At 44.2% G+C, this 22,583-nt stretch overlaps 1 protein-coding gene across 7 annotated transcripts in view; it reads left to right on the forward strand.

Moving 5' to 3' along the window:
- The window catches only part of NCAM1 (neural cell adhesion molecule 1), a 205,021-nt gene that overhangs the window by 139,448 nt on the left and 42,990 nt on the right, over nt 1-22,583 (forward strand). For 6 of the 7 annotated variants that reach the window (XM_066639442.1, XM_066639444.1, XM_066639447.1 and 3 more), the window contains 7 exons: nt 6,081-6,155; nt 6,435-6,647; nt 8,126-8,269; nt 8,829-8,966; nt 11,456-11,573; nt 11,766-11,935; nt 12,898-13,040. In XM_066639442.1, coding sequence (XP_066495539.1) covers nt 6,081-6,155; nt 6,435-6,647; nt 8,126-8,269; nt 8,829-8,966; nt 11,456-11,573; nt 11,766-11,935; nt 12,898-13,040 — 1,001 coding nt within the window. Of the gene's footprint in view, nt 1-6,080; nt 6,156-6,434; nt 6,648-8,125; nt 8,270-8,828; nt 8,967-11,455; nt 11,574-11,765; nt 11,936-12,897; nt 13,041-19,767; nt 19,798-22,583 lie in introns of all 7 variants that reach the window. The other variant, XM_066639448.1, reaches the window with a different exon arrangement.

The raw sequence follows: 22,583 nt of genomic DNA on the forward strand, positions 1-22,583 counted from the left end.
TGGGCAGCATTTTTCCCCCATGCATATGTGTGCTAAGAGGTTGCATTAGCAAATATTTAAAAGGAAACCGAACTGCATTTAGTGATTTTCCCCAGGGAAGGTGATGAGACGCAGCATTAGCTTTGAACAAGAGATTAGTGGTTAAACAAATGGAGATAGAGGAAATTCCCTCAGCAGAGATGAGGGAATCTGGATCTCTGAACTTTCCACCCAGTTCTAAAGCAAAAGAACTAGGAAAGGGGACCGAGCTTAGTGGTAGCATACCTGTCTGTTCCATTCCTCCATCTTTCACATGGCGGCCCTCAGATATTTATAAATAGATATGTTCCCTTGTAACCATCTCTTCTCGAATTAAACATGCCCAAATCCTTCAACTTGGCTTCATTGGACATGGACTGCAGCCCCCTAACCATCCAGGTTGCCCTCCTCTGGATCTGCTCCAGTTTGTCATTATCCCTCTTAGACTGTGTTGCCCAGAATCGTATTTCAAGTGGGGTCTGAGTAAGGCAGAATACTGTGGTTCCATTCCTTCTTTTGATCCTGACTGTCTGAGTTCAGACTCTCTGTGTTGCTGTGGGGTCTTTATTAATTGTCTACTTTGGTGTTTTTAGCGCTCCATGAATATTCTGGAGGTTCTGGGTCCCATTTAATATGGATAGGAACGTACTTAGTTTTGGCAGTTCCCCTCCCATTTCACCTGCCTACTCAGCTCTGATTTGTGCCAAGTCTTGCATGGTGCAACTTTGTATGGTGCAAGCAGCTCATTTGCACCATTCTGAATGGTTAAAATGGTGCAGTGTCACAACTTCTTGGTTTTGAACTGGTGTGAGAGACCTCACTCCTAAGTCTTGTTCACTTTTTGGTAGGGGGGGGGGGTATTTTTTTGTTGTTTGCTTTTTAAAGATTGCACTGTGCATTTGAGAAATGGCTTTTTCAGTGTGGTTGCTGCAGCCTTTTCAGAGCCAGTTGAAGTCCTTTTCATGCCATGCCACAGCTGAGTCACTTCGGATTGCAAAAGCCATCCATTTCCCAGGAGATGTCTTCCAAATGCAAAGGCTGATTTTATGAATTGGGAAATTGAATCTCTAATGAATTAATATGGATAGCAAAAGTTGGACAAATGTGATTGGAAGAAGAATGGGAAAGGCCTGCCAAGTGGCCTTCTGGGAGCCTACTCCTTCAAACAGGGAGGAGTTTCCAGCAAATGAATGGGCTCGCTGGGCAGTTGAGGCAGAGGTCACTTCCAGGTTGTCTTCAGTGTGTATATGCCTGTTGGTCTCTGGCAGGAGAACCTTTCCACAAATGTTTATTTTCCCCTTGGCACAGCTGAGATGCCGAAGCAAGGGGTGTGTATTGACCGTATTGAGGGAAGATTGGTTACATATTCTAAATTAAAAACAAAAAACTACTGCCTGCTTCTTAGCTAGAATGTGCAACCAAATCTCTCCATGCTTGAATGATAACCTTTTGCTTCTTTATGGATTGCATTTAAAAGGTCTACTCTAAATAAATATTAGAGGGGGGAAAATGAACAGGTTATCAGAGTTGCGGCTGTTTTGCTGAGTTTTGATACCTTCATGTAGGCCACACTGAATGTGCCTTCTGGGTATTGTCTTTTGGCAGTGTGGCAACTTTAATAATAATAATAATAATAATAATAATAATAATAATAATAACAACAGGTATTTATATACCGCCTTTCTTGGTCTTTATTCAAGACTTTATTCAAGGCGGTTTACATAGGCAGGCTTTATTAAATCCCTTATTAAATAGGGATTTTAAAATTTCAAAGAAGGTTCTTTCTTTCAAGAACGACTACATTCAAGGTGTTTCATTCCGATCCGGCTTCACATTCTGGCCTCCATCCTCCCACGCTCAGAACAGATGGAATTGCTCGGCTTCAGCTTGTCAGCTGCTCCAAGGTCGCACGGTGCCGGTGGCCTCGAACTGGCGACCTTGTGGATGTTATCTTCAGGCAGACGGAGGCTCTACCCTCTAGACCAGACCTCCTGCTTTACAGGACCTTTACAGGACCTTGTGCTTCCCTCAGGGACCTTCAAAAATAGGCTCCTCAAAGTTGAATGTTAACATGAATATTAATATTAATAATAATAATATTTTTATTATTAATCAATAATACTAATTGAGCCTAAAGTTGCTCCCAACCACCCTCCCATTTCCCTTTTTCCAACTACACCAATTTCCTGATGGTTCTCCTGCCCTAGTGGTGATGGTGCTGCTCCTCTAAGCAATTGGTGGCTTCCATTTTGGTCCTGCTAACAATTCTATTTGATCACGGGTTGTTTCCTAGGAGACTTGTGGGCAAAACAGTGGCACCATGCTGCTGCCCAGAGCAGCAGGGCCACTGTCAGCGAGGCCCAGTGCCTTTGCTTTGCCCCTCATTCATCACTGTGGCTGACCCAGCTGCATAGTCCATTCTGCTGTCGCCCTGTCACTGCTTAATTAATTAATTAATTAATTGGTAATTAAAAGAAAACCAAGGTTTAACACAGTGAGGTCATCAGTGGCTTTCAAGTCAGACAATGACAGTTTTAAAGGCTGGATCAGTGCCTCTGACAGCAACAGCTTATTTATAGGAGCAAGCAGAGGCAGCTGTGATGCGCTTCTGGGAGAAAGTAAATCAGGTGTAAAGGAGGCAGATTCCTTCTTGTCAGCACTTTGGAGAAAAGCAATTTGAATTTTTGGATGCACATCCCAACCTGACCTGCCTGCCTTTTGAGCAGAAGGAACCTAGAAGTATTTGCCCTTCTGCACTGTTAAGAGTTGTACATGTTATTCTTGTGGAATTGGACCAAAAGGAAGTATCCTTTACACAACCTGTAACTAACTTATGGAATTCACTGTGATAAGGTGTGATGATGGCCACCAGCTTAGACGTCTCTAAAGTAGATTAGACAAATTCTTGGAGAAACAGACTGCTTATCAGTGGCCATTATCCCCCATGACATGTAAATGGAGACTCCATGTGCAAGAGCAGATGTCCTTGAAAAATCTGTAGGGTAAACATATGTAGCCCTCTTCAGAAGTTCATGGGTATGCAGAGGGCAGCATCTCAGATTCCATCCCCTGCCCTGTGCATATTCCAGCACAGCTAGGTCAGGGGGCAAAAGCTATTGCTGCAGTATATGCCGCTCACCCTGTGCTCATTTACTGATTAGGCAGAGCTGCATCCACCCACCTGCAAGGCTTTCTGTTTCACTAATCTGGGCACACTTGTTATTAAAAGCAAACCAAGATTTAACACAGTGAGGTCATCAGAGAAGGCCCTGCATCACTTCCCACTGCCTTTGGATTTGAGGTTTGTGGGCAACCGTTGGGACATGTCTGACTAAATCCCTGCCCATTTTCAGAAGGTTAGTTAAGACTGCTCTCTTCTGGCAGGCCTTTGATCTAGGAATGTTTCCACCAGGGGACGTATCCTTGGCTTGTTACATGCTGTGGTCTTTTGAGAAGAAAGATGGCACATATTTTTTAAAAATATATATAAACAGATATCTGGGTTTGGGTTGTGGATTGAAACAAATAGCCCTGCAAGCTGATGACCTCTAAAGAAAGCAGCCAGTTCTGCAGCCCTGAACCACTAAAAGGTTTTAACAAATTAAGCATTTACAGTACAGGAAATGAGAAATGCTCGGGCAATGTGGGATGGAGCAGTTGTCCTATCTAGTGATTATTTTCCCTCCAACTAATGGCTGCAATTTAGAAATCGCACGCATTAGGTCAAACCTTTTGAAATCCTTCTTTGACCTGAACTTGTTAGGCCAGGAAGCTCTGACAAGCTTGTCCATGGAAGGGAGCCAGGATCCAATTATGTCTTCCCTAATGGCTCATTACTTATCACAGAAGGCTGCAATACTCAGAGATTCTGGCATCCAGGGGAGAGAGAAAGTGTTGGAGGGAATATATTTTATAGCACGAAGCAAAAAGATTCCCAGTCAGGTGGATGCAAAGCGAGAACGTGTACCCTGACATGATAAGGTTGGGCCATGTTTCAAGCACAGCATGTCTCCTTCTCAGGTGAAGGACAAACCATTATGTAACTGCCGCCCTTAAGCTTGACTTTATATTCTAGTGAGATTTGAGGAATAAACATGAAGCGCCTTCTACTGAGTCAGATCTTGTCCCTCATCCCAGCATTGCCTACACAGGCTGCCAGTGACGTTCCCTGGTTTCAAACTGGGGTCTTTCTCAACCCTACCTGAAAATGCTGCCAGGGATTAAACTTAGGACTTTCCGCATACAAAAAATACTCTTCCAATGAGCTACAGATCTTTTTCCTAAAGGAAATAAGTGTAGGCAGAGGGGAGCAGGGCCTGGAAGCTCTCCAAAAGCTAATCCCCATACACCTGTTATCTAGGGCTAGTCATCTATTGCCACCCACCTACCAGCTTGGATACCTGATCACCTCTGTCTAGCTTTCCTGTGTCTGTGCACTTATGCCTACCCCATAGCATTGCTCAGTGTCCAAGCAAGGGTGCCACAAAGATTAATGGAAGGATGATGCCAGGTCTCTTTGTTCTTGGCCTATTGTGGTCTCACTACAATGAATCTAATAACCCTTTCACATGATATTATTATGTGTGGTCCTGCTACTCTGCCCAGGAGTGAATTATGTTAAAGTAATATGGGTGAGCAAAATTAGATTACACTGAAATAAAGTGGACTAAAAGGGCAACCTGCACTTATTGGAAGAGGAAAGACAGTGAAAGAACAGGAATGAAAAGACATTCAAAGGGGGAGTACACCGGAGAGAGAGCTGGTTGGAAGCTAGCTGTTCCTATATTAATTATAAGGAACTAACTGGGGACAGGGTTATCTCTGAACAAGTACAGCATTGTGTGGAAGGATAGAAAAGTGGTTCACAAGAGTCACATGCTATCTGGCCTGACTCCCCACATGCAAAAGCACACATGTGGATTCCTCCATATTCCAGTATAGTCAGCCAAGCTCCACCAGATTCCTTATGGCACTGTTGTTGTCACAGCCCTGACCCAGCAAGGAGACTTTGCAACTGCAATGTCTGGTGACAGAATGGACAGCTAAGAACAGGGCAAACCTGATTAGGTGAGCAGAGTTTGAAAGAGAGAGGGTGTGAACATGCTGCGTATAATCTTTGGGTTGTGCAACCAAAGTGCATCTCTGACTCTCTTTCCCAAAAGCTGAGCAACTGAGGGCCTTCCTTTACCAAACTGGGATTGGAGGGGAACCAGAGAGTTTTGTGGCAATGCAAAGTGCTGCTTGCTTCCATGTTAATTGACCTGTTCTTTAAGGTCATCCAAGGAGGTGATTCTTTGGGTACACTGGCCCTCTGAGGCAAGATGGGTGGTGACGAAGATCTGGACCTGCTCTGGTGTCCTCACTCCACAACACCTTCCCCAGCACCATGCACCTGGTGGCTACTCTTAAGTTCTATACCCCTGGTTAAAAACAACTCTCTGTTTAGGACCCATGTACCCAAGCTGTATGTGTTGTCAAATCTGCCTGCATCTTTCTCTGTTCTAATGCTGAATTTGTGCATGTTTTATTTTAGTTATGTCAGTTTGTGGTTAATTGTGTTAGCCACCTTGAAAAAATGCCTAGACATATATAATTAATTAAAGGCCACTGATTTTGATTGTGAGCCCATTGGATACTGTGATGAGTGTGATTTCGGTAAGGGTGTTGTAAACCATCTTGAGCCTATGTGGTAGAGTGAGGAGTAAATAGATGGGAGAAAGTTGATGGCACGCTTGTGAAAATGCAGTGCAGAAAACATGTTATTCCTGTTGTTCAGAGTGGGATGTAGCACAAGTGCCAAGGATAGACTATGATTTCTAAGTGCAGGTACTCTAATGGGGCAGTTAAAAAACAAGCAGCCATCTAAAAAGCTTAATGATAATGCATTGGTTGCATAGCCAAATCCATGTTCCACACAAACCGAAAGTACAGCTTGGCAAGTCTTGTTGCCCCTGGCACTAGAATGAGCCTGTTGCTAGATATGTAGACTGTAATATTACATTGCTTCTCTCTTTCTCACACTGATTCTCACATCATTTGTTTGTTTGTTTGTTTATTTGCAGCCTCTCTTCAGGTGAACATTGCTCCAAACAAGGTGGAGGTTCCTGTTGGAGAGTCCAAATTCTTCTTGTGCCAAGGTGAGTGACAGCTGCCCACCTTGGCCGTTCCTCATGTTTGGGGTGAAACTGTTGATCCCTCCCTCTCTCTTTATCATTTGCATGGTGCATCTGAGTAGACTTCACTCAAAGCATTGTCAGAACTGTTGTCAGAACATCTCCCCCTCCCCATTTTCTCCCAACCTTTTGAACATTTTTCAGATACCACCTGGGCCCCAAGTTGCCAAGTTCCGGAATTGGTTCTCGAAAAAGAGAAAATGCCTGAATTTTGCCTGAACTTTTTGCTTCTTTTGTTTCTAGTGACCGGTGATGCCAAATCCAAAGACATCTTCTGGTTTGCTCCCAGTGGTGAGAAGCTGACAACAAACCAACAACACATCTCGGTGGTGCGGACAGAAGACTCCTCGACTCTCACCATATACAATGTCAACATAGATGATGCCGGCATCTACAAGTGTGTTGTCTCCAGTGAGGAAGGGGAAGTTGAGGCCACACTCAACGTACAGATCTTCCGTAAGATGTCATCTGTGCTCTGTTGTGGATTGTTAGGTTGGGGAAATGAAAGCAAAGAGGATCTGCCCTTTTTGGGGAAAATTTTCTCAAGAAGAAGCTATTAGGAGAGAGAATGCTGACTTTGTGGGTTGTGTGTGTCATACTCTGTTATTCTATCAGAACTACCCTTGAAGTTGATGTTTTGGTCAAGAACTCAATCCTGACTCTTTACATTTAGACATCCAAACTCTGAGGTTTGAATTGAACATCAGTGAATTTCAGACCTTCAGGCTAGGGTGTCGTCCTGATTGCCATGGCTGGGGCAGTGAGATTGGACATTTTATGTGCCCCAAGACTGGCAAAGGAGCTCACGACTTGTGAAGTCTGCCATTCTCTTTTTGCACAGGAGGCAGCATGAGAGAACTCTTGACTATCACACTGCATGTTTTGCAGGCTGTAACCACAACATGTTTTGAGTCCAGTCCTATCCAAGTATCCAGGGCTGATGCAGCTGTGCCAATGCAACCTGTGCTGCATCCTCTGGTGATGGTGGGGCAGTCACAGAGGCCTCATCAAGGTATGGGAACATTTGTTCCACTATCTCAGGGCTGCATTTCTTCTGCATAGGTGCTGGAAAGTTGGAAGGATTGAGTCCTTTGTGTTGTAACTAGGCTTGAAATCTTTAATCAAATCATTCAGTTTAAATGTCTTTAATGGACTAAAAAGTGCTTCATGACTGATCAGGCAACACTTTTTTTCAAAAATTAATTATTTTTATACCGTGGTTTATAAACCATGGTGCTGTCTTAGATGAGGCATTCTGCTGACACTCTCGCACTTGGAGGAATGTCTCTTTAAAGATGGCATCTGCTGTGCTGTATACACAAACTATCTAAAAAGAACGATGTATGCTTTTGTTTCTTTGAAAGGATTTTTTTGGCCATGTGTTATTTTAGGCATACTCAATCAGTTACAGTTTGGTTAGTTGGCTAAAGTGTCTTCAATTGGGTGACAGTCCTAGCAGTAACTTTTCAGTATGTTATCTTGTTTTATTGCTGCTCAATTCTATGTCACAGTTTTATCTTGTCATTAGCCACCTTGTGGATCCATATGGTTTAAAAATCAGTGTATAAATATTTTAATAGTTTCATTCAGTTTCTAGAGCTGGCGCTGCTTGTTGCAGTCTAGCTATCAAACTTACTTGAATCTTATGATAGAGATGAGTCACCCTGGGGGTTTTGTCTTCTCCTGGAAGCAAAACCTGTGGCTCATAGGCATGACACTTCTGGAGTTCTTTGCTCTGTAAGCATGTCTTTCATTGTCCTTGCTGTCTGCACAAGGAATGCTATAGTCTGAATTGCAGAACTTGAGATGGTGCAATTCAGAGAGAAAGAAGTCTGCCCCCGTTTTTTGTACTGCTCACCCAGTTCCTATGCACAGTATGCATTGCCTGTTCAGTTGAAACTAACTCTCCACCTTTTCCTGTGGCTTCTTTCCAGAGAAACTGACCTTCAGGAATACTCCCAGCCCCCAGGAGTTCAAAGAAGGGGAGGATGCAGTTATTGTGTGTGACGTGGTCTCCTCGCTGCCTCCCACCATTATGTGGAAACACATGGGCAGGGATGTGGTCCTGAAAAAGGATGGTAAGTGGGAGCAAGGGTGTGATCCTGAAAAAAGTCCTCCTAAGAGGGAATAGGGGATCTTTTTAAATTCAAATTGGGGTTCTTGTCCCAACTGTAGAGGATCTAACAAGTGGTAGCTATCCTTTGGCCAGAAGAGCTGTCACCAGGACCTTGGACAGCTCCAAGTTTGACAGTGTGCACCTTAGAGCTCTGGAGCCAGATAAAAGTGTTACATCCTTCCCTGGCACTTCTCCATGTATACTTGTGCACAGCCTATTATATCCCCACACCACCAAGACTGAACTTAGAACATAAGAAGAGCCCTGCTGGATCAGGCCAAAGGCCCATCTAGACCTGCATCCTGGTGCCACTCCCCTGTATCTAGCATTCTGAAGTAGCCTACTGCTACTCTGCTTGTTAAGCTTGCAGTTGGTTTGGTTGAATTGAGCCTTCTGGTACCAAAAATGATTTTTATTAGGGCAACAGAGAGCAAGTCTGTTCCATTAAGCTCAGGTGCTGAGATGATCTGATAAAGGTCAGCTTGTGGCGGCCATTAACTTCTCCATTCTTTTTCTTTTAGTGCGGTTTGTTGTACTGTCTAACAATTATCTACAAATAAAAGGCATAAAGAAAACAGATGAGGGTATGTACCGCTGTGAAGGGCGGATCCTGGCTCGTGGAGAGGTTGACTTCAGAGACATTCGTGTGATTGTCAATGGTAAGTAACATGGATGGCTTTATTTGTACAATCAAGATTTAGAGGTTATTATCTTTATATTACATTCTCTGTACAAACAAGGAATTTTTTGGAGTTTCAAGACAACAGTGCATGAAACAGACACAACCCGTGGTCACATTTTCCACTTTTTCTAATTTTATTCAAACTAGTTAGGAGTCCCTGAACTGTGTGGGGGCATTTGCCCTTCCCCCAGCACTTTTTTCTCCGATCTAAGTATCTCTTCAGAGCTGCTGATTGTCCTGCTGTGTTTTCTTCAGTGGAGAAATGGGAGGTGGGGGTGGAAGTTTAGATTAGGGAAATATTGTCAGGGTTCTTCCCCCCCTCCTCGAACAGACCTGATGTGGATGGGACTGCCAGAACTGCTTTGTCTGATGTTGCAAGATCCAGAGAGGTACGCTCAGTTGTGCCCCTTGGCTAAATATCTTAGGTCAGGTTGTTGTGAAATCTAATTTACCCTTGAGAAAGTGGCCCCATTTTTTTGGTTCCTACAGTCCCTTCCCCAGAACTGAAAGAGCAGAGGTGAAGAAAGGTGCACTGATGCTGGCCATAAAATTCCCCCACCATGCATTTGATCCCCACATCCTTTAAAATCCTCAAAATCCTCCTCCCATTTTGATATCTACTCGTAGCAATGGGGAAGCAAAACATGGAGGGATTTTGTTTCTGCCCTACCTCCTTCTGTTGAAATATATACACTAGATGATTAGCTCTGATGGTAACTAACTAGTGTTCTTTTCATCCCACTGACTTTATTGTCTGGATGGATCCCAGCAAAGCTCATCTGCCAGAACTAATACAAAGGAAGGGGGAAAAGAAGGTTTTGAGTCAAAAACCTTGGGATGTTGACATCTGGTTTCACTCCCCCCCCCCCACAAGTTGGAAACAAATCAGAGGATAAAGTTGGTTTGGACCTCCAGCATTAACAGAGACTAGAGGCACAGGAGGAAGCACTGTTTCAAGTTGATCCACAGGTCTTGTTGGGATTTGTATTTCTGTGCAGAAGAGGTGTGAAGACTTGTGAAATCGATTTGGTGTTTACAAGATGTTGACAAGCAATTATGGTGTGAGAAACAGACCCCACTGCTGCCTCCTCCTCCTTCTAGAATATCTTCAGTCCGTCCTTTGGACAAGAGAGGAAGAGGGGTGAGGAAAAGCAGGAAAAGATGGTGAGGTCACCATCATAAGAGAGCCTTAAGTTGGTTTTTGTACCTTCTCGTTGTGTGTGATGACAACACTAGTAAGAATATTTAAACAAAGATGCTTATGCTTTTAATTGGGTTCCCCTTCTCCAAACACATCCCTACTCACATTTGTTTTAAGGACAGATCAGAGAACAGAGGGATCTGTCACAAAAATGGAAATTGGATTGACTTGGCAGTGTGTTGTTCAAAGCTGTCTCTGCCCACAGGAACCTGAATGCCCACTAGTTTAATTCAAATCAATTAACTCCCCCTTTTTAGGAAGTGCAATTTGAACAAAAACACTTTTGTTCTTAGTCTTATCTATCACATTCAATGAATTCAATGTTCGGAACCTACACTTTCCCTTTTAAGTATAAAATAACGATAGAGAGCTGCATTTTGCACAGATTTCTTCATTTCCACATGCTTGGGCTTTTTTGTTTGTACATAATTGGCAAGTAGCTTTATTGTTGTAACCTCCCTAACACAGAATTTTGAGTTCTGTCATATACAAATGGGAGGCCTTCCTGATGATGATTCCATGTTATAGGAGGCAGGATGAGCTAGCTGAATTGTCTCCTCCGTGGAGGGGGCTCAGTCTGCTCACAGTCTTCCCAGACTTGGTCTTACAAATGAGAGGCTACATGTGGGCATACTAGGAAGAGCTTCCTGGGTTTGCATTCCTGTTGTCATTCTCTCATGGGCAGTGCTTCTACATTTCCAGTCTCTGTCATCTGATGTACCCACCATGGATTTTTCAGTTGTGGTGTTTGCAGTATTTTGATCTTTCCGACATTTGGCCATTCTTCTGGTTGGTTGATGGAAGATTTAAGAGAGTGTGTTCTACCTTTGGGAAGTTCTGGTCTGGAAAGGGGGAGCCTCTCCTTGGAGGAGGAAGAAAAGACAAAGACGACAATTCAGCTCACTGAATGAGGATGAAGAGTGCTCCCTTCCTCTCTCCAGAACAGGAGTTGACAGTTTTGTTGTTCTTTCTTTAATGGTTGTTTTTAGAGACGAGTCCTCACCCTCAGACTTGCAGGTTCTTCCAGCTAGTCCAACGTTGTCTGTTCTGGCTACTATACACTTTCCAAGGTCTCAGACACAGTCCACAACCTGATCCTTTGAACTAGGGATGCTGCCAGGAATTGCAGCAAACATGCTATTTGCCAAACTGATGCTCTGCTGCTCAGCCAAGGCCATGCCTGGCATCCATGTTGCACTGCACTTCTGTCACTGTTTCTTCCATTGGGAATCACATCTATTTTTTCCCATTTCTTTTTCTTTCAGTGCCTCCTACTGTCCGCTCTAGGCAGGGCACTGTGAATGCCACGGCAAATCTCAGCCCGTCTGTCACCTTGGTGTGTGACGCTGATGGCTTCCCAGAGCCAACAATCAGCTGGACAAAGTAAGACATGCAACAGTCAAGATTGTGATTTGTTATTGGGGTGCTAGGAGACTTGAGCCAAGAAGCCTTAAGAGCCTGCACACTCCTTTCATGGCCTTTTATAGGAGTAGCTTTGCATATTACCCTCCCCCCCAAAAGCTGGCCCACTGTAAAGTTGCTGAGCTTGAAACAACCAACCTCTTTGTCCCACAGGGACGGCGAATCAATAGAGCGAGGGGAGGATGAAGAAAAATACGGCTTTAGTTATGATGGCTCAGAGCTGACCATTCACAAGGTGGAAAAGAACGACGAAGCAGAGTATGTCTGCATTGCTGAGAATAAGGCTGGCGAGCATGATGCCATCATCCACCTCAAAGTCTTTGGTAAGTCTGGCCTTGGTGAACCTGGGCTCTTTCCAGGCTGGTCTCCCTCAGCTCAGATCAGAAAGCCACGAGCTGGAATTGATTGTCCATTGGTAGCTCAAGGATACGTAGAAGTCAAAATGTCCTCGCCATGGTTTCCTGTCACCTTAGCATGTCAGCTCACATATAACTTAAGTTTCTAATTGTTTAATGGGTACAGCCTATATATTCGCAGAAGCTGAGGGGCAGGAAAATCTCTTCATTAGAGCAGAGAATATCTCCTTTGGCTCAACGGGACTCTGAAATATGACTGAGTCAAGAACTTTCAACTGGATTTGGGGGGAGGGGGAAAGGGGAGCAACAGTAGCCTGAGCTTTTTGATGCTGCTTTTTGATGTGGTGGTCATGCTCTTCTTCATTGCTGGCAGGTGCCTGTCATTGTTTGTTTCCTTCAGGGTCTCCCCCTTGTAACGTTACTTCATGTTTATGCATTGGGCATCAATGCATTGTTGAGGGGCATTCTGGGACATAAAGATGGTGACTGTTGGCTGCTGGGGGGGGGCACCTGTTTTTCCATTGCAATGCCTGTTGGGAACACCAAGAGTATCAAAACTTTTCTTCCTGTCATTCTGATCTGGAAGAAAACCCCCATCTTTTCTCCCTGTGTCAACAGCACAGATAAATAAAGGGCAAGGGGGTAGCATGTTTCAGCAAACTCAGGGCTGGCCAAGAAGGGCTTTTGGTGTTGGAGAGGGGGGCATTTTCTGAAGTCAGAAATGATCCAAGTCTTTCCTGATTTTGGGATGAGAAGAACTCAAACTCTGGTAATCTGAGGCAAGCAGAGGAGGCTTTGCCCATCTCTAGCTGAAACAAATAGGAATGGAGTAATTTTGTTGGTGTTTGTACAGAATAATCACTCAGGATAATCTATGTTTTCAACACAATCTAAATAAACCCTTGTCTTTGTTCATCCCCATTCTTCAGCAAAGCCCAAAATCACCTATGTGGAGAACAACACTGCAATGGAGCTGGATGACCAGGTCACTCTGACCTGCGAGGCTTCTGGGGACCCCACCCCCTCCATCACTTGGAGGACTTCCACTCGAAACATCAGCAATGAAGACAAGGTACTGCCTGCCCCCATCTCCAGTCCAAGTGCAACAGGGCAGTGGCAGGAGGAGAGGAGGGGACGGACACTTCTTTGACTCCCTCTCTGCAGGCAAGGGATTGTTGCACACTGAAACCTCAGCGCCTCCTGCATAAGTGCAGGGCCAATGATAGTGTTTTGTGCAACTAAGACAAAATCTCACCCTCCCCCCCATTTTTGAGGCCCCGTTAGCAGAGGGTGAAAAGGGGAGATTTTGGAAATATGGGGAGGTGAACTTGGGAGAGGTGTGAGACTTCCCACATGGAACAACAGCAGCACTTCTCTTGGAAGCTGCCATTTCCCCCCCATAACTCTCATCTGGACAACGCTCTGCCATGATGTGCCATCACACAGAAGGGATCATGGGAAAGTGCTGGTAATTGGCAGCCACTAAGAGAAATTTCTGCAGCTGGCACCACAAAACACTAGAAGCAGAGAACAAAGACCAGGGGCGAGGGTGTTAAGCAGTTTCAGCCCCCTTTTCACTCTAATAACCATTCTGAAGTTTTTGCTGGAAGTTCTTGGAGAATTTTGATCTGGCCCTTCCTAGTGAAGACTGTCCTTGCCCAGACAAGCCCCAGTCTGAATGGGAAGCTTCCTATCAAGAAGCACTAATGGCAGTCTGACTGAATCCTGAGTGGGTTCTTGGGAACCTGCCATGGGAGTTACTCCAACATGTAGCCCTAGTAGTTCAAATAGGGCCACATGTTGGAGCCTCTGACACTCTCCTCAGTTTCTCTGTCTGTATAGTCTTTCGAGACTGAAGGTTGCCAACATCTCCAAATGGGAAGACTCTTTAAGACTGCCTACTTTCTGGAAGACAACCTCACATTGCAACCTCAGTTGCTCCAGTATGTTGCTAGATCTGCAGGCTTTGGGATTAGCCTATTTGATTCCTGCCTTCTTTGACTATAGAACACACAAGGGAAAGTGCCCTCATCTGTTGGTTCCAAAATTATGGGACAGCTGTTGGCCTTGTGGTTCCAGTGTGCATCATCATTGCAGCAATTGTCAAAAGCATAGGTTGCTTGAGGAGAAAGACTGAGGTTGGGAGGAAGGGGTTGGCCCAAGCAAGGGTGTTAAAACCTTTTATTTCTCTTGATTTCTGCACTTGTACACTCATTGCACGTAAATTCAGGCACAAAAGCTCCAGCTGCCTTTGTGTTCGCTTGTTAACTGTTGTTGATCACATACCAAAACCATTCTTGTTCTCAAACGGCAAAAATAGTTAGCAGTTTTGAAATAGTGGTGATGTCTCCAGGTAGACGTAGCCAGGAATTCCATGCAGCTGCTTTGGTCCACTGCTGTAATGGCTCCATGTAAAGGGCAGGTGAATGCAGACATGGAGTTGTAAAATCAAGTGATGCTTATTACAACTCATCCTTTTCAGTATCCCTGGTGTGGTGTGCAATAAGAGAGGATTTTTGGTCAGATCACAAGTAACAAGAGAGTGACTAGTGTCAGTGTACTTCTGGCTACATGTGGCTTCTCATATCACTCCATGCTTGTATCTGAATGGCCACTGCTGGAAATGTGGCTAGATTGGTTCTTGGTCTGATCCAGCAGGGCACCTCTTATGTTCTTAGACAGGTAAAAAATGAAGAAGTTCTAATATAGCCCTTCATCATGTTGCCATTGTTGATATGTATGTTTGCAGTACTTGTAAATGTTGTCGTACTTGTAAGAACTGGGTCGGTGGTGTGTTTTGGAGTCTGCAAAGAAGTCAGTTGGCTCAGTCAGAACAAGGGTAATCTGATCCAGGAAAGGCCCCCAGTATAAACATATTTAAGATGTTCAATAGACCCTGTAGCACAGGGTACCTTCAACCCATTTGCATAGGAACAGTTCCATCGAATGACAGCTTTGTTCCCCCTGGAGATGTCCTACAGGAAGGAAAGTGATCTGGCTATCATGATAATTGCAGTCATCATATGGTTGATGGGGAGAAGGAAGAGTTCTTTGCTTGTCATCCTGCCACAGCAAAATCACTGTGAGGTCATTTTACTGCATAGTCTTTGTGGTGTGGATATTTCTTGTGGACACATTGCCACATTAAGGCATACCAGCTGAAAAGCGCAGGACAAGCTGCCCAGTGGGCCATGTGAATTCACAGAAAAAAACATTGGTAGAAATGGCAAAAAGAAATCCCCCCCCACAGGTATCTCTTTCCATGTGTGAGTTCATCCTAAATTGGCAAATCATAGTCAGAAACTAGGGGTAGCCCTTAAGGGGTTTTCCTCTGAGGAATTCCGCCTGCTTTTCAAGGGCTCTTCAATAAGCTCAGCTGTGAAACTGCTAACTATTTTTGAAACTCTCACCTTTACTCTTGGGCAATCTATATTAAGGAACTACGAAGGCTCCTGCTCCTTTGGATAGTTTCTTATGTAGACTGGAGGGAAAAACAGAAGATTCCGGACTGCTGCTGCTGTTTTGTCTGATGTGTGGGCTGGGCGCCTGGTGGTTCTACAGTTCTCCTTGTTCTTGGTTTTTTTGCCCCAGCGCACTAAATAGGTTTCAGATATTTCAACTATAGTTTTATTGTTTGTTGTATAACCTGAAAACCTGCTGGAACAAATGGTGAAAAATATCCAAACAAATGACAATAAGGGAGCTTTCCAAGCAACTGATATTGAACTTTAATAGCCACTATTTTAAATAGTTTAAAAGTGGGATTAGATTACTAGAGGGTGAAAGAGGGTAATCTAGTACAACAGCCAAAATCTCTGAACAGTGATAGCACATGATCACTGGACAATCTTTTATTTTTTTTTACAAAGACCCCCAAGATTAGTCATTCCTTATCAATTTTGAGGTGCTGAACATGAATATGACAATGAAAATGCAAAATTGTCTACGGTTTGTGAGAGCTCAGCAATAAACAGTTCCTTTGACATGCAGTGGTAAATGTACACTTTTTATCTTCACCACCTATGTACACAGTGTGCTTGGTTTCTGCCAATTGACAGATTTCATTGTCATTTTTGTGTTCAGTAAATCAAAATTAGTAAACGTTTAGCTATTTTAATTTCAGAGGAAAATTGTGTGTTGTCCATTACCAGATGAAGTGGATTACCAGCCAGCGTGGATCATCCCCACCAGTGTTGCTCTGCTCATGAACTTCCTTGGGGCATCTCTCCGGCCGCTGTTGGCTTTGGGGTGCCAAGCCAGATGGATCTTTTGATCTTACCCAATGCAGTAGCTCTTTAGTTTTCGCTAAACTTTTGTTCCGACAGTAACTCTGCTGCTCTCCAGGAAATATCACACCAAAGGAAATTAGATACATTGATAGCAGGACGTATTCTCAGTTGCACAGTCTGATAACATCCAAATTTAAATTGGTATCTCTCTCAGTGAAATGAAACTCAGTTAAATCCTACTCAGATTTAATGAGTTGTTGGTCAGATCTCCTGTGTCTTGATGGTCAGAAACTTTTGGTTAAAAGTGCAACCATCCTTCGATAATGCAGCTTCTTTGGTGCAAGTTTGTTATGTCACTCTTTGTCACAGTGCAGTTAACAACCATTCTACCCAATGAAAGCAGTGTATTCTGGGATAATCAACACTCAATTGGCCGATCAGTCATTTCCTGCCTATTGGTTAAGGCGTGTCCTATAGCGCTGCTTGTCTCTTGAAGTGCAAACTCCAGAGATTAATAGTTCTATTTGGATCTTTCCACATTTCTTTGCTTCTTCAGTGAAACAAGGAGGACATCCACCCTTGTGCTTGATTCATGTACAAAGTCTCTTGTGCAAGATTCATTGAAAGTGAATGGGAATTGTGCAAGAGTATGGTGTGCCTGTTGATTGCATGAATGGCAAAATCATATTACAACCAAACCAGGGTCTTAGCTAGGTGTGAGATGGGTGCGGTCTGTGGCTCTGTAACGTTACCACTGGGTGCAGAACAGTGTCTTGTACTCTTTGTGCATAATGCTATATCTCGTGTCAGGTGCAACTCCTCCATTTTGGGCTGTTAAGGAGTGTGTGCATGCAGCCTAAGGACTGGCTGCTCGCCAGCTTTCTCAGTACTGCTCTCCACAGTAATGAAAACTGAGGCTTTGTTTCTGACAGGGATATTTTCACACACAGGCAGTGTTAGATTCTTTTGATAAGAGGGCAGTGAACCAGTGGCACATGGTGGTTCCCCTAATCCCACCAGTCCCTAATCCATGACCACCAGTCCCCCTAATCCCACCAGTCCCTAATCCATGACTCCCCTCTCCTTTTTTTGCCTGTGGATTGGGCAACTGGAAAAGTCAACAGGGACTCCTCAGTGGAGGGATGTGGCCGAATGATCTCCTGTTGTTGATCCCTGCACTTCATAGAAGTGAGGCTAATTAAAGCAAAGTCAGTGGGGAAAGAAACACTGATGTTGCTTCCATTCTATGCCCCATGAGTTGATGGGGATTTTACTGTGGGGGCATCAACTGTTATTAAATTCTGGCCCTCAAACTTCCCTCCAGTTTTTTGTTGTACATCACCATTGTCAGTCCAGAGTCAGATTGAAAATAACCCATAAACTTGGGGAGGGATTTGTTGTATAGGTTAGCACCTTATTTCCCCAGAAATCCTCCAGGCACTGAGGCACCCCCTGCCCCACTTTCATGTTTTGTGACTCAAACTTGTCAAGGTTCAGTGTAAAACACTATATCATTTTCAAGCCAGACAGTCTGTTGCCACTTTGTGTCAGATTCTCCTGCCTTCACTAAAATAGCGTTTACATGCTTTTGAAATTCAGACCTTGTGTTATCACTTTGATCTGGGCAGGCTTGCCTGGGTTTTGCAAGTTTTTCCCTTTTCAGAACAGTTTGAATAAGAAGGATGAATATTTGCAGGACACTTTGGACTGTACATGGTACTTCTGAATCATTATCTTAGACCAAACAGGATGTGATTAGGAGTTCTTTGATTGGAAGATGACTTTTTGTTTTTCAAAAAGCAGTTACAAAGGAGTATTTGAATCAGGGCCACAGAAGAAGAGGTGCCATGGCCCTGATCCTACCCCATGATGCTGCTGTGAACCACAAAAAGGTAGTTCATGGCAAGCTTAATATGGTGCAAATGAACTTTCCTCTCCCTCAGTTAATAACTTTGCTGGGAAGGGAAAACTTCAGCTGAAGAATTGATTAATCCTTTCTCCCTGCATCTTCCCAATCCCTCTATTCAGTGGCTTTTTGTGTTTCAGTTCTCTTGTTTATGATTGGGAAGGCACCCAACAGGACTCAATGCAAAAAATTCTCATAGACCCAAGATGGCTATTTGAATAAACTTTTCGGAAACCACCAGTTCTGGTTTGCTACATAGAACAAGTCTGAGCAACATGGAAGTTGGAGACCTCTTTCCCCTGCCAGCTAAGCAGTCTTGATGATAATGCAGAGACTTTCACCCAGACTTAAAACATACTTTTTCATAGAATCATAAAATACTATATTTGGAAGGTACCTTGGAGTTCATCGAGGCCAGTGCCTAGCTCAGCACAGGCAACTATCAACCCTGACAATTGGCCAACCAGCTTCTACTTGAAAACCACAAGAAGGAAGAATCCACAACTGCATGAGGCAGCTCTTACAGCTAGGAAGCTTTTCCTCATGTCCAGCCTTAATCTGCTTCCCTGTAGTTTCAGCCCAGATCTCTTGTGCAGATAATTGTCCCCTTAAAATGGAGATTGGATCCTTCCATCACACTGAATTGGATGGGCAAGTTGTTACAGATAGAAGAAGCTTGGAGCTCTCATATCTTTAAACAGGCTCTGGATTCAGAACTAAGGGTAGTTAGTGGTTAAGTAGCTGAAATGTTGAGGCATTGCATAGTGCAGTGCATAGGAGATGTTGGTCGTGGTTGTTGTTGCAGCTGATGGCTCTGGCAGTACTAGGAATGCTTTGGGATGCAGTGTCACATTTGTTCATCTTTGTCCCTTGAACATCCCATCTGTGCGTTTGGTTCTCTGGTCTTGGTGTCTGTCGCTGGTATCCAAGCATCAGCAGCGCTCATTGTCCTGGAATCTTGCACCTTCCTGGCTGTGCTGTATCATTACAAGGTGATCTTGGATCCCTTTCACTGTAGTGGATCAAGCTGGAACTGCAACAGGCACAGGAACAAAATATTGCTGGGGTTCAAGTGATGGGCACAGGAGTAAAATGGGTTCTCTTCATTGTGATTTCTTTCCTGGACTTCAGCTTGTTCTCCTTTTTCTCTGATGTGAGCATTTTTGCTTCTTAAGCAGCATGCATCTAAAAAATGCTTGTATGCGTGCATGAAACTGTATTTTACAGTATGTGGCTTCAATAGCTACTCTGCAGAAAGAGAGGGACATTCCTGGCTCTAGGAAAGCTTTGTAGAGTTGCTGCAGGGGGTTTCTGGGTTACAACCAGCTGTGGGGTGGGGGCATTTATGGCAGAATGACGAGACACTGTTGAATGTGCAAGTTTGGTTGTCTTGCTGCTGAGCAGGGGTGTCAGGTCTGCAAATTGCTTGACTGTTAATTGGAATGTGAACACCAGGGAAGGGATGCTTCATCTCAGTTCCCATGTTCTTCATGTCCTGCGCACCCCCTCCCTTTCTTAAACTTGAATCTGCATGTGCATGGAATGAAGTGTGATGCATACAAAGTGCTGTGACTGAAGGGCGGGAAGAAGCAAGAACATTTGTGAACATTTACTGCCTCTCTTTTTTGTGTGTGTGTTGTGTTTTATCTATCTGTTCTTTCCAGGCTTCATGGACCAGGCCCGAGAAACAAGAGGTATCAGATTATCAGAAAAATAGACAATCTTCTCTAGCTCTGTGTATATATGAGTACATATATGTGTGTGTGTATATATATTTAAGTGTTGCAGATTAACAAATTTCTCATAGCAGTAATCACACCAACTAAATCCAGTATTAATCATGTAACTGAATTAAAGGCAGTATATCTTGCCATAAGTTCCCACTTTCTCTGCTGGTAGTGCTAGAGGTTGCTTTCTGTCCTAGTGCATCTTTGGATGAGCAAGCAAAGTGGTTTGGGAATGGGCCAGGCATCACTAAGGCCTTTGTCCTAGGTGGGCTTTGGGGGAGTTGGAGCTGTTATTTGCTCAGTGATAGTGAGGAATATTCTTCTTTCAAAGCCAGAAGGAAAAGCTGGTTTAGGCACAACTCCCCAGGACATAAAACTAAGGTCAAAATCATCACTTGCCCGACTCATCTGTGGAGGCATTGACAAGCTGGGAATGCCTCTCGTCACAAAGAGTGGGTTCACAGCCCACCTAACCCAGTTCAAATTCACTTGTTTGCTCATTTCTCTCCAGTTAGACATGTTCTGCTCTTTAAAAAATGTATCACATTCCATTTCAGGAGCAATGCAGTTACCCCCTCACAGTTTGGGTGTGAAGATTGGCACATAGACTCAATGTGGGGATGGGGAATTGGCTGACCTGGGTGTGGATCTGGACCTCTTGTCCATATTTGATGGACTGCCACTGAGGGGACAATCTGAAGGAGAGGAATTATGTGCATTTGATGTACGTTCTGTCTCCCAGAACTGCAGTGGCTTTCTTGACCTTGATTTCTCTGCTCAGTTTTTGGGAAGCTGAGGTTGGGCTGCTGGGGAAGGGTTCAAATTGTACATGAGCAAACAGAAGTTTACTCCACACCTTCAGTAAAACCAGGACTTTGCCAAGTGAGCTGTGACTGAACTGCATCAGTTAAGATGTGAGTGGTTTTGCCTTCCCAGTGGGATTTCAGTTCCTTTCACGTTCATGCATGACTGCGGTGCACATTGTATCTTCTTGTTGGAGAAGGCTGAAGGTAATGTCACTGACTCAGCCAGTGGGGAGAACTTGTGATGTTGAACCTATGCAAAAGCGTTTTGCCTTATTGATGGCACAGATGTTTGGAGTTCTGCAGGTTTGGTAGATGAGAACATATCCTTGCTGAGAGGATGGAAAGTCTGGGGCCAAATGCATTCCCAGACTTTGCTACCAAAAGCACAGTATTCCATGATTGTTTCATAACTACTTGCTCATTGAGAACTGACCCTTGTTGCAGCAAGAGAACTCGAAGAGCCTTCCATAGTGTATCTGATGCAAGAGCTGTCACTGAGCTCCACTTTGGCTCCCGCTCACAGTTTTTTTGCTCTCATCTATAACTTCCTCTTTTGTCTCTCCTCCTAATGCTGTTTCCCCCTTTTGCCTTTTCTTCCATGTTTTGGGTCACACTTAGATCCCTAGGTGCTTCTGTGCAGGTTCAGCAGTCTAAAAAGTGCTGGAGCACCCAATGCCAGCAGTCTTTGACCTTTTTATTTTTTTTAAACTCCACTCACTAGTGTAGCTGGGGTGCGGGGGGTACATGACACCTGAGGGGGTGTCAGAGATGCCTCACCCCTTCTGTCTAGGTCAAAGTGTGGGCTGGAGAAGTCAGGTGGTTTCCACTCCTCCAATCAGGTAACTTGATGGCATTGTCAAAGCAAAGTGATATATTTCTCAACCCACAGTATGTCCAGGAGAACCAACAAGGATGAACCCCTTCTGTCAAGTTCCCTGTGTAGGTCATCAACTAGAGTGACTATGGGTGCAATCCGGAGGCACAAGTCCCTTATGCTGGCCCAGGAGGGTTGCAAATGTGCCTTTGTGCCTCCTCGGGAGGAAGCTGGGCCGGCGCTCAAAGGTGCACCATCCTGCGGAGGCTAACACAAACCTCCGCGCTGGCTCTGGAGTGGTCCTGAGGGATGCACTGTCGCGGCTTCCTCCTGAGGAGGCACAAACCTGCTTTACGGCACCTGCTTTACAACTCATTTTCAACTCAATGAGTTTACAACTCATTGTAAAGCAAACCTGATTACAACTCATTTTCAGAATTGCGCCCTAAATATCTTAAGTGTTTAACTTGTTCTGTAATATGACTTTTAAATTTCTAAACAAATGGTTCCCACGTTTTAGCAAAAACCATGACCTTAAATTTTCCATAATTCAACTGGAATTTGTTAATTGATAGATAATCCATGCATTTATTGACCAGTCTCTTGAGTCTGTGTGGATCCACGATAGTATAAGAGCATCATCTGCATATAGCAGAGCAGAACACTCCAGGATCCAAGTTTGGGGGAATGACCACCTGCTCCTTCCAGGTGTGAATCTAAGGGCACAACCCTAACCAACTTTCCATCACTGAGATAAGGGTAGTGCCGCTCTGAGGTAAGGGAACAAACAGAAAGTGTCTGAAGAAATTCTCCTGAGTACGTTAGGGTTCTCAGCAGCCACAGTGAGTTTTTATCATTACTTGTAGTAGTTGTAAAACCCTTTTTCTTTCCTACCTAGCCTCACCAGTCTGTCCATCCCCAGTATTTATCTCTTTGGCAAAGGAAAAGAAGTACATGTAGCACCTTTTCTCAACACAGAGCATAGCTAAGGGGGGGAAGGGACAAGGTGTTTCTGATGTGTGCCACTCCAGTTCAGAAACTGACCTTAAGAAGGGGTGGCATTGAGGAAGGGAGGAAAGATGGCAACAGAATGGAGAGGGGTCAGGGTATGGAGAACTGTAACTATTGCCTGT

This window comes from Tiliqua scincoides, chromosome 11, assembly GCF_035046505.1.
Source record: "Tiliqua scincoides isolate rTilSci1 chromosome 11, rTilSci1.hap2, whole genome shotgun sequence".
Classification (NCBI taxonomy): Eukaryota; Metazoa; Chordata; class Lepidosauria; order Squamata; family Scincidae; genus Tiliqua; species Tiliqua scincoides.